This window comes from Lithobates pipiens, unplaced genomic scaffold, assembly GCF_037356315.1.
Source record: "Lithobates pipiens isolate NorthernLeopardFrog02 unplaced genomic scaffold, aLitPip1_a1.2 Scaffold_18, whole genome shotgun sequence".
Taxonomy (NCBI): domain Eukaryota; kingdom Metazoa; phylum Chordata; class Amphibia; order Anura; family Ranidae; genus Lithobates; species Lithobates pipiens.
This window is the reverse complement of record NW_027507758.1, coordinates 633,392,416-633,404,814: the sequence shown is the minus strand read 5'-3', so window position 1 is coordinate 633,404,814 and position 12,399 is coordinate 633,392,416. Positions and strand designations below refer to the sequence as shown.

Genomic DNA, 12,399 nt, shown 5'->3' with positions numbered 1-12,399 from the left:
CATACACACTCAGAGCTCCGCCTCTTCATACACACTCAGAGCCCTGCCTCTTCATACACACTCAGAGCTCCGCCTCTTCATACACACTCAGAGCTCCGCCTCTTCATACACACTCAGAGCCCCGCCTCTTCATACACACTCAGAGCCCCGCCTCTTCATACACACTCAGAGCTCCACCTCTTCATACACACTCAGAGCTCCGCCTCTTCATACACACTCAGAGCTCCGCCTCTTCATACACACTCAGGGAGGAGAGAAAGGGGAAGGATATACAGTACATACACACAGCACAAGGCCGTGTTCACACTACGAGATGTTTCGAGATGTTTCTCAGGGCTGCAGTTCCTCTGATCTCCACAAGATGGTGATTTCACCTCTACCCAGACAGGAAGTCTCTATGGAATACAGACAGGAAGTGATGTCAGATACAGACAGGAAGTTCCATTTGGAAGGACGTAGTGAGAAGACACTGCAGGAAATGGAGGTAGAGGAGGTAATATGTAGATTAACCCCTTCAGGGGGATCAGTTGATGATGAATATATTTTGCTTCCAAATCTGGCCATACATGGTTCAGTTTTATCGTTCAGCCAGCGGGATGAGTGAAAAAAACATAAGCAATCCCCCCATCCACACATTGGAGGGCTATGGGGGAATCCTCCCTGCTGCACTATTGTATTCTGACAATGGGGGGCGCTCCTCCGCTCTCAGAATACACAGATCAGTGATGAAGCTATTGGCTGCAGCCGCTGATGGAGTGACTTTTATCCGGCAGTGACCACACATGGATGGAAATGTGACCGATCCCTGCTGAACCAGCTGAATTTCCATGTCTCTATGGTCACCGTAAGTGCAATATTCTCATTGGTCTCTGAGCTCCTTCTTGCTATTCCTCGTCCTGCCTGTTGTTTCCTTGGATTGATTTTCTGTGTAGTGACCCCGGCTTCATCTCTTGGATGCGCTCGTCTGTTGCTTGTCCTGACCTTTATCCTGATTCCTGGATCTCCTCCTCATCTCTCCTCCATATCCTCTTACACAGCTTTTCTCCACACCTGCAGTGATCCTGGGGGGTGGAAACTTGGCACCAGCACTCAGCAAAATCCATCCCCACCATTAGGAGCTCTGGAGAAAATTGTCTGCTATTTACACTCCGTTCCTCCGCACGTCACCTGATCACATGAGAGCTTACTTTCACACATTCCTGACAGATTTCTGTATGGTAAAGGTCAAAGTTCACTCTTCAGTTTAGGAGAGGAAGGACGCACCCAGGAACAATGATTCAATTCTCCCCATCCAAATGTCCCTCCATCCAGAGTCAATATGTCCTATGACATCACACTGACCTCACAGCTCCTCTCACCAATATCCCTCCAGCTGGCTTTTTTTGTACTGTTGCTCTTAGGATGTGGGAAGACCCTTGGCATCCTCACTAGCAAAGTGAGACTGTTGGTCCTACATTGTAGGTAAAGACATCATAATACCTGCTTCAAGCTTTTAACCTGCATAGTGTGGGGGGTTCTGTGTGGGGTAAATTATATCTCAGTCTGAAGTGGAGCTTTAATAAAATGGAAATCTGAATGGTGAGGTGAGGAGGATTCTGGGAATATCATTTGATTTTGTTATTTGTGTTCAGATCTAGAGTTTTCATCCTGTGAAGTCTGCAGATCATATGACATCACATTGCCTCCACCTCCCTCCCTGATAGAATAGAGAAATACAAAGAAGATTCTAGAAGTCACCAGAGAGATGATGGAGGAGAGGTGAGGAGGATTCTGGGAATTCTGGGACATTATCCAGTAACAGACAAGGGATGTGTCTGGATGGTGACTGTATCATTGTGTGTGTCAGGTTCCTATAAGGTGTCAGGATGTCACTGTCTATTTCTCCATGGAGGAGTGGGAGTATTTAGAAGGACACAAGGATCTCTACAAGGACGTCATGATGGACAATCAGCCGCCCCTCACATCACCGGGTAAGAGGAGACTTTATTGTAAAGGAGAGAGCAGTACGGAGGCTCCACCTAGATCCCCCATCATCTGATAAACACATAGAAACAATGTATTCAGTCAGTGTGTGTGTTTCCTACAGATGGATCCAGTAATGGGAACCCACCAGAGAGATGTCCCCGTCCTCTGTATTCCCGGGATTCCACACAGGAAGATCACACCATCCCCCACAATCATCAGGTAGATGAGTGACAATTATTGGTAGTTCTGATTTATACACAGCATGTTTGTTACAATGAATGTTTTATTATATATTCAGAGTGGAAACCTCGGGGATGATAATATTGATGTTAAAGAAGAGTATAAAGAGGAGGATGAGGAGTATGGAGTGATGGAGGAGTTATCAGAAGGACACAAGGATAAGATGGAGCCACCAAATACCAGGAACCCACCCGAGAGATGTCCCCGTCCTCTGTATTCCCGGGATTCCACGCAGGAAGATCACACCATCCCTCGCTGTTACCTCAAGGTTCGTGGGACGGAGGTTATAAAACACACTTATAGAGATGATGTGTGGATTTTCTATGTGATGTCACAATATCAAAGCTTATATTTTACAGATGATATTCTCTCTCATTTTCTTGATTTAGAGTGGAGATCCAATCGATATAGAATTTGAGGTTAAAGGAGAAGAAGAAGAAGAGAGGTATGTGAGGGATGATCAGCAGTCTATGGAGGAGGATGGAATAACGGGGACATTTATAGAGGAGGACACTCCTACAGAGATCAGCACAGGTGGGTCATTAACACTAAATACATTCCTCCACCCATACTGCTCAGAGTAGGGATGAGCTTCGAGTTAGAGTCGAACTCATGTTCGACTCGAACATTGCCTGTTCGCCTGTTCAGCGAACAGTGAACAATTTGGGCTGTTCGTGGCAAATTCAAAAAGCCGGAACACCCTATACAAGTCTATGGGAGAAATCTAAAGTGCAAATTTTAAATGCTAATATACAAGTTACTGTCATAAAAAGTGTTTGGGGACCCGGGTCCTGCCCCAGGGGACATGTATCAATGCAAAAAAAGTTTTAAAAACTAACGTTTTTTTCGGGAGCAGTGATTTTAATAATGATTAAAGTGAAACAATAAAAGTCTAATATTCCTTTAAATTTTCATACCTGGGGAGTGCCTATAGTATGCCTGTGAAGGGGCGCATGTTTCCCGTGCTTAGAACTGTCCCTGCACAAAGTGTCATTTCTGCAGGAAAAAAAGTATTTTAAAATCACTTGCGGCTATAATGAATTGTCAGCTCCCGTAATACAGAGAACGCTCATTAAGTCCCTTTTTAAAACTTTTTTTTTGCATTGATCCATGTCCCCTGGGGCAGGACCCAGGTCCCCAAACACTTTTTAGGACAGTAACTTGCATATTAGCCTTTAAAATTAGCACTTTAGATTTTGAACGTTCGAGTCCCATAGACTTTAATAGGGTTCTAAAGTTCACACGAAATTTAGGTCTGTTCGCAGGTTCTGGTGCGAACCGAACAGGGGGATTTTTTGGCTCATCCTTAGTCCAGAGTAGGGGGGGGACTGGGTGATATCAGCCTGTAATCCCCTGGTCACTTTCCTGAGCTGTGTTCCCCGTCCTGTATTCCTGTATTTCTCTCAGATTATCTTCCTTCTCTGTGCTGCCGACACAATTTATGTATCTAGACTGGATTTATGGAGATTCTGGGGTTCAGCTGGCAGCAAAATCTTGATTTCATTAAATGGAACAGGAAACACCCATACAAAAAAATAAAGTAGAACGTCTTTATTGAAACATGTAAATAATAATAAAAGCAATGGATGGGTACAGGCAGGGGAAATGCAGGTAGGTTGACGCGTTTCACACTATAGAAGTGCTTTGTCAAAACCACAAGTTTTCAAAAAGCCACAGTCTCTCTTATAACACATAAGTCACATGACATTCACAGGTGAAAATCATCAGATTAAACGTAGCAATTGCAAAATACAAACCAATAAAATCTCCTGTTGAAAAAAGGATATTTTAAAAACACAGAAAATATTCTATTCAATATAGCAACCTCACAAAATAAAAATATTTCCCTTTAATCTAAAGAGGTTACACACTACATCTTGCGGACATTCTTTAAGCAACTGATTAAAGAAAGGAAGAGCCATGTGAAAAGATGACATGAAGTGAAACAATTGTGATTGTAACCTCTTTAGATGAAAGAGAAATATAATTGTTTCCCTTTTTTTTAGGTTACTATATTGAATAGAAAGGTTTCTGTGTAGTGCCGGGCTCCTGAAGAAAAATGCGATATGTTTTGTAAATTTAGTTTTTCCTAAGACCATAGTTGGGTTTTAGGGTTAATTTCAGTAAATTATGCTTTCGGCATCAGTTTGGCTGGACTGTACTATGTTCTGCCTGGTCATAGGTGTCACCTTTGACAGGCATTAGAACGCAGTCTGGTTGGAAGCATTGGGTACCAATCTCACTCTCTGAACCATTCAGCGGGTGCATTGTCTCGCTGTGTATTCCGGGAGAGGTTACTTAAGGTGCTGCGATCACATGGTTCTGGGTTCCAGTCCAGAAGTATGTTCTGACTGTCATGGTTATGCAGTAATCTTCCTCTGTTTGCTTACCTCCCCTCATGTGTTCAGACTAAGAGGCCAGCCACTTCCACCTGGTGGTTTTTATAACCTCTCCTCTAAGCATGGCTCCACCCCAGGCCCTATCAGGAAAACCTATATTAACCTGTGCACTGCAAGCCAGCGGTGCTGATCAACCATTGTGTATCCATTGTGTGTTTGGCTTCCTATTTCCTGCTTGCCATGTGCTCTAAGTTTGACTCTGTTACCGACCTTGGCGTGTTCTCAACGATTCCTGTCTGTTTGTGACCTTGACCTTTTTGCATGTCCCTGACCATCCCTGTCTGCCTGTGACCCTGAATCTTTGGCGTGTACTCTATTGTTCCTGTCTGCTAGTTGCCCTGACCTCTGCCTCATCCCTTTACTATCCTTGTCGTCCCAGCCTGCTGCTTCTTTCTCCTGTAGTCTACTGTGAGTGTGAGCTGTGAGACCCTAGGGGCCGTGACCTGGAGCCAGACTGTAGCGAAGTCCATCCTCACCACTGGAGGCTCTGGCGAACACCCGCTGGCTCTTAGACACCGCACCCTGTGGAATCTATGCTCCAGCTCCCATTGGGAGCTGTGTTAGTGATCCTGTAGACCTGTGTCCTGAATCTCCCTGGGTACAATCCGCAGCAGTCAGTCCTAAGGTCCACTACCTAGCGGTGCACTTCCGACTCCTACAGAGTGCATCTGTCTCCTGGTTTCAGGTGACCTGACACTGACTCTATGGTTCTGGTCCTCCTGACCAGCCCCCAGAGTCCATCATGGCCTGAGGTGCGGATCCATTTCCGAGTCTCGAGGCTGGCTAGTCCGAGGCACAGTAACTGAAAGGAGGCTTCTGAGGTGGTCCGGTGCCGTCTCAGGTTTGGAAAGGCTCAGCAACTGGAAAAGCAACCAGGGGAGGACTCTTCAGAAGAGAGCCATGCATGAGGATGGCTGCTCGGTAAGAGCCTGGAAGCTATGCTGAAAGGACACCAAGTGAATCCGCATTCTTACGGTAATGCCGGCCTGGCTGCAAGATACTGGTACCGTAAGAGAGTTCCTAATTTCCTCCTTCAATTACAAATAAGTTCTGTGAGAGACTTTCTGATCTGTTCTACAGTTCTACAACTAAGTCTGTGGCAGAGACTTTGCTAAACTTAAATCACCTGTCGGCTGCTAAATTCACTAAAAGGGGAATTATCTAATGGATGAAATATCCAGTTGTGAATGGCTATTCCCTGGATCATCTATAGAGAGACATTTCAAGTGTCAGCAGTTCCAAGAGTACCTGAGCTTTACTACCCATACCCTCTATTCCCTACTGAGAGACTGAATTCTGTTTAACGTTTTTGCAAATAAAGATTCCTAAAGGGATTCAAGTGTTGGTCTCTACAGTTTTTTTGGGCCATCAACCTCGGGAAACCCCTAGACGAACAATGAGGTGGAGAAGGTAACGGTAAGCCCAAACAAAACCAGCCGCTCCTTCGGGGATCAGTGCTACACGTGTGGGCTTGCAGTCTGGGATTTGCCGTTACCTCTCGCAATGGAAAGAACTGTACATGTGAGTTTATGAAATAGATGGTGGAAAGTTTTTTTTGGACTGCGCCATTTTGAGAAAGGCAAAAGGCATTCACTGTTGGTGCGTAAGCGTGGGAGGAGCCCTGTAAAAAAGCCAGTGAGTTGCGCAACCAGAGGAACCAGTGGGAGGAGTTTTGCCTGTTTCGTTTCCCTACACGACGCACCGTGTGAGTGTGTTGTAAGAGGAGAGTGAAACCAGTTGTGTTTACTGTGCAGAGAAAACGTTTTTCGGAAGTGAAGATGTTCTGAGTTCCAGGTACATCATCTGTCCCAGGACCCAGGGTGCCAATGGTGAGGGGTCCCACGAGTGTGCAGATGCCTGGTACCGTGCTGACTGACACGGGGATCTGCCTGCTGCAGCAGGGGCGGTTTATCCTTTACACCTCTGGGGACATCAAGGCCCTCGGCATGCTTTGTGGAGGATGTGAGGGACTGGTCACAAGCCCCCAACCGTTTGTCTGGTGTCGGAGATGCGGAGATTACCTCTTCAAGGTGGAGCAGCCTACAGAGTCGCCTCAGGCCTACCACATGGACTGGGCCACGGGCATGGCCACCGAGGAATCCATCGTTTACGCTCCGGCTGTGAGGCCTACAGTTTCGGCATCATCCACTGTAGCCGCTGCTTTGGAAAAGGACTTTTATTTCTTCCTGGGTTAGAGAATCTACCCCTGAGGTTATGGACACAGCTTCCTCCACCACTAAGCCCTTGTACACACGGTCAGAGATTCCGACGGAATGTGTCCTATCGGACCATTTTATCGAAAATTCCGACTGTGTGTGGTCTCCATCGGACTGTTTCTGTCGGAATATCCGACGGACCAACTTTTCCAACTTGCCGGTAACATTTTCAGACAAAATGCTCCGATCGGACATACTCCGATCATGTGTAGCCTACTCCGACGGACACGCATGCTCTGATCAAATTCCTAGACCAAAGCTATTGGCTACTAGCCTGAACGTAGTCCCGTCGTAACGAAATAACGTCATCACGTTATGTACAATCGGATTTTCCGACAACTTAGTCCGACCGTGTGTATGCAACATCACTTCCGGACCTCTTCCGGAATTAATCCGTTGGAATTACTCAGACGCATTTGGTTGTCGGAATCTCCGACCGTGTGTACAAGGGCTAATGCTCCTGCTATGCCTGCTCTGGAAAATATGGAGCGTGACCGCAGAAAAGGACCACCTCCCAGTCCGGTTGAATTTCATCGGAAAAAGGCGATTGCCCTGGAGGAGCCAACACAATCTACCGGTGAGAAACCTGGGGAAACTGTGGAGAGAGGGACCGTGAAAGGTTATTTGTTAGCAGAAGTACGGGACTCAGATTCAGACTTTTCTTCTAACACTGGGGATGTTGATGAGTTGTTTGATACAATGTCCCAAGAGTTGCTGTGGGCCTGTGAGGATGATGTGGCCGCTACCTGTGCTGACATTTCGGTCTGGCTAGCCCTTACTTCAGAGAGCGAAACCCCATGGGCAAAAACCCCAACCACTGTTAATATGACATAACCCGTGAACTTGTCAACGCTTAAAAGAGACTCTGCTGCTTTGGTGCATAAATCCCCACATTCCACCCCCTGGGGATGGAACTGTCCATAATCTACCAAGACTCGCAAGGTCTCAGAGACTTTTGAACAAACGGGTGGCAACTGAGTATGGACTAGAGTTTCCATATGTGCCCAGGGAAATAATGGACATAATAGAGTAAAATCGTGAGAAGTGGTACGCAGGGGACGTCTGGACCTACCTTAAAGTTCCAAAGCCACTTCGCAAGAAGGCATTTTGTCCGGAGATGTATGAGCGCTTTCTGGGGTGTCTACAACACTGGAGCTATGGCCGGCATATCTACGCAGATAAAGTTATTTGCAGGCCAGACAAAGACAGTGCGGTGTACTTCATAACAACCGTGGATGAGAATGGGAGAGACTTGACCTTGCCAGACCCACGGTTTTATTGGTGAAGAGTTACTTGAACTAAGTGTTTTTTTTTTTTTAAACAAAAGAAGAGTTTTCTTCGCATTTCTACCTTTCTTGAAAATACAAGGACTGCGGGGTAGATAGGTTAGCTGCTAGAGAGCTACGTGTCAAGACTACCCACTGGACACCAGTACTTGCTTTCGGGGAAAAGACTTGTAGTTACAGTGACTCTGACCACTAGGTGGCATGGGTCGGCAACAAAAACAAAAGTTGGTTTTACTGTTTTAGGGGGAAAAAAAAGCAATAAGTTGTTTTAGGAAAAAGAGAGAAGTTTTAAGTTTAGAAGAGAGGACTTCATTGAGACTGGGATGGAGTCTTGCCTTCTAAGATTGTAATATATTTTGTATTGCTGTTTGTGTGTTTCCTTTTCAGGATTCACCAAGATTGTCTGTCAAGCCGCTGGAGAGTGGGTGGTGTAGATAGACAGGAATTGGGTGGCATGTGTATAGTCTGCTAATGTTAACGGTTTTCATGTGACAAAATCTTAAATGTGTTTGATATTTCCTTTCCTTTCCCCAAACCCCAAAAAGTTCAGGTACTCACATTTTTGTAGTGTAAAGAGGTTTTTTAGCTAGACGATGAGGGCATTGTCTAAATAACCTGGGGGAGTGTGTAGCTCCTAAAGAGCATGCGCTATGTTTTGTAAATTTAGTTTTTCCTAAGACCATAGTTGGGTTTTAGGGTTAATTTCAGTAAATTAAGATTTCGGCATCTGTTTGGCTGGACTGTACTTTGTTCTGCCTGGTCATAGGTGTAGGTGTCACCTTTGGCAGGCATTGGAACGCTGTCTGGTTGGACGCATTGGGTATCAATCTCTCTCTTGGAGCCAGTCAGTGGGTGCGTTGTCTCACTGTGTATTCCGGGAGAGGGTACTTAAGGTGCTGAGATCACGTGGTTCGGGGTTCTGGTCCAGAAGTATGTGCTGACTCCTTGGTCCTGGTCCTCCTGACCAGCCCCCAGAGGCCCTCATGGCCTGGGGTGCGGATCTATCCATTTCCGAATCTCGAGGCTGGCTAGCCCAAGGCACAGTAACTGGAAGGAGGATTCCGAGGTGGTCCGGTGCCGTCACAGGTTTGGAGAACTGGAAACGCAACCAGGGGAGGACTCTTCAGAAGAGAGCTATGCACGTGGCTGGCTTCTCGGTAAGCCCTTGTACACACGATCGGAGATTCCGACGGAATGTGTCCGATCGGACCGCTTTGTCGGATAATCCGACTGTGTGTGGTCTCAATCGGACTGTTTCCGTCGGAGTATCTGACGGACCAAGTTTTCCAACTTGTCGGTAAAATTTTCCGACAACATGATCCGATCGGACTTTTGTCCGATCATGTGTAGAGAATTTCTGATCGGACAAAGTGCCACGCATGCTCAGATCAAATTCCTACACCAAAGCTATTGGCTACTAGCCTGAACGTAGTCCCGTCGTAACGCAATTACGTCATCACGTTCTGAACTATTGGATTTTCCGACAGCTTTGTCCGACCGTGTGTATGCAACAGTTTCAGACAAAATCCGTCTGAAAAAATCAGACGGATTTGGTTGTCGGAATCTCCGACCGTGTGTACAAGGGCTAAGAGCCTGGAAGCTAAGCTGAAAGTACACCAAGTGAATCCGCCTGGCTGCAAGATACTGGTACCGTAAGAGAGTTCCTAATTTCATCCTTCAGTTACCACTAAGTTCTGGGAGAAACTTTCTGATCTGTTCTAAAGTTCAAAATATAAATTAAATATTCAGCGCTAATATATATATACAATAAATGCCAATGCAAGCAGACACTCAAGGTAAATTCAATCAATCCCTCAAATAACTAAAAACATATAAACAGTGCTGCGCAAAAAAAATATTAAATGTCCATAATCTATGGGAGACAATCCGAAAAGGTGCAAGCGGATAGATGTAGATTAAAGGGTCTGATATTCAGTGATCCCTTCACCACATAAATGGATGGCCTCTCACCTCCAACCTTTGACCTATTAACCACTTGAGATCCGCGCTATAGCCAAATGACGGCTACAGCGCGGATCTCCTTTTCCGGGACGACGTCAATAGACGTAGTCCCGTGTACGAGTGGCCTGCGCGCCCCCTGAGGGGCGCACGCGGCGCGCTCTGTGATCGGTGAGTCCATGAGACTCGCCTGATCACCGATCCGTGCAAGGGGTCGATCCCGACCCCTTATCACGTGATCAGCTGTCAGCCAATGACAGCTGATCATGTGATATAACGGAGCCGGTAATCGGCTATTATTCCTCCTCGCGCTGACAGCGCGAGGAAAAAAAAAAAGCCGATCACCGGCGGCCGTGATTGGGACATCAGTCCCGATCACGGCCAGCCCTGCTAGCGCCCACCTGCCCCCTGCAGTGCCACACTTATTAAAAGTAAGTGCCCCCCGTCAGTGCCACCCAGCAGTGTCAATAGTGCCACCCAGCAGTGCCCACAGTGCCACCCAACAGTGCCCACAGTGCCACCCAGCAGTGCCACCCACAGTGTCACCCACAGTGCCCACAATCTGCCTCAAAGGTGCTGCACCCCAGTGCCACATATCCGTGCCCATCAGTGTCCTCTACCAGTGCCCAGCAGTGCCGCCCATCAGTGCCCAGCAGTGCCACCTATCAGAGCCACCTATCAGTGCCACCTATCAGTGCCCATCAGTCCCATCTATCAGTGGTACCTATCAGTGCCCATCCGTGCCATCTTATCTGTGCCCATCAGTGCCGCCTTATCTGTGCCCATCGGTGCCGCCTTATCTGTGCCTATTAGTGCCGCCCTAACTATGCCTATCAGTGCCCACCAGTGCAGCCTATCAGTGCCCACCAATGCAGCCTATCAGTGCCCACCAATGCAGCCCATCAGTGCCCACCAGTGCAGCCTATCAGTGCCGCCTAATCAGCGCACTTCAATGAAGGAGAAAAATTACCCGTTTGCAAAATTTTATAACAAACTATTAAAACATGATTTTTTTTTTTTTTTTTTGCATCTTTTTTTGTTTGTTTAGCAAAAAATAAAACTCCGAGCTGTAACTAAATACCACCAAAAGAAAGCTCTATTTGTGGGAAAAAAATGATAAAAATTTCATTTGGGTACAGTGTTGTATGCCCGCGCAATTGTCATTCAAAGTGCATCAGCGCTGAAAGCTGAAAATTGGTCTGGGACTGAGGGGGGTTTAAGTGCCCAGTAAGCAAGTGGTTAAAGGTCACTATGCAGTAAACGAATGGTAAAACCCACAAATCTTGCAACCTTCTGTCTAGTGCCAATCACTATGCAGTGAGCGAACGGTGAAGCCACCAGGTCCTCGTATCATAGTAATATAGGGATCCTGTCAGGAACCATGAAACAGAGACAGAAGTACAATCAAATCACACTTGTTTATTAATAAAAATAAAAAGGTAAATAGAAAAAAGCGTAGTCAAGCATAGCCAGAGTTCAGTAGCCAGATTGGGTAATCAGCCAGTCCAGACGTCAGGGATCCAAGGAGAGCAACTGCAAGCAGGATAGAAGCCAGGAGGGATGACAGCAAGCCAGCCTTGAAACAAACAGCAGGAGATGGTTCCTAGTGATGTGACCCACGTGAAGGCAATGGAGAAATGAGCTGGAAGGCTTTAAATAGGCAGGTTAGACGAGCATCATCGGGAACAGCTGGTAACTGTAGAAAGAGAAGAGAGCTGGCAATTAGCCAACAGCTGAGCAGCCAGCCCAGAGGAGGAAGGGCTAAGCCAGCCCTGACAGATCCGAAGTTTCAACAAGCCATATGTAAAAAAGAACATACGATCTAATGCTCTCTGCGTTGCATCTTTAAAGCGGGAGTCCGCCGGGACTCCGCGTTTTTTTTTTTTTTTTTAAAGTCAGCAGCTACAAATACTACAGCTGCTGACTTTTAAAATAGTGACACTTACCTGTCCAGCGCGCCCACGATGTCGGCACCCGAAGCCGATCTCTAGATCGTCACTCGAGTGCTGCCGCCGCCATCTTGGGTATGGGAATCAGGAAATGGAGCCTTTCGGCTTCATTTCCCGGTTCCCTACTGCGCATGCGCGAGCCGCGCTGCGCAATGAGGACGGTCCCCGCTGCCTCTGGGATCTGTGTGTTTCCCAGCAGGCAGCGGGGCACTTGCGGAAGGGGGCGGGCACTTGCGGAAAGGGGCGTAATCTACGCCCCTTTCCGCAGAGAGCTAGCCCGGAAGTGGGTGCAGTTACCTGGATTATCCAGGTAACTGCACCCCCCTCCCCCCTGAAAGGTGCCAATTGTGGCGCCGGAGGGGGGGAGGAATCCGATGAGCGGAAG

At 47.0% G+C, this 12,399-nt stretch overlaps 1 protein-coding gene across 1 annotated transcript in view; it reads left to right on the top strand.

The window, feature by feature from the left end:
* Positions 1 to 436: 436 nt before the first annotated feature.
* Positions 437 to 12,399, top strand: part of LOC143989923 (uncharacterized) — an 87,625-nt gene continuing 75,662 nt past the window's right edge. The window contains exons 1-6 of the mRNA XM_077490195.1: positions 437 to 493; positions 1,632 to 1,758; positions 1,847 to 1,970; positions 2,087 to 2,184; positions 2,264 to 2,473; positions 2,595 to 2,739. Of these exons, the coding sequence (XP_077346321.1) occupies positions 1,886 to 1,970; positions 2,087 to 2,184; positions 2,264 to 2,473; positions 2,595 to 2,739 (538 nt within the window). The 5' untranslated portion in view covers positions 437 to 493; positions 1,632 to 1,758; positions 1,847 to 1,885. The remainder of the gene's footprint in view (positions 494 to 1,631; positions 1,759 to 1,846; positions 1,971 to 2,086; positions 2,185 to 2,263; positions 2,474 to 2,594; positions 2,740 to 12,399) is intronic.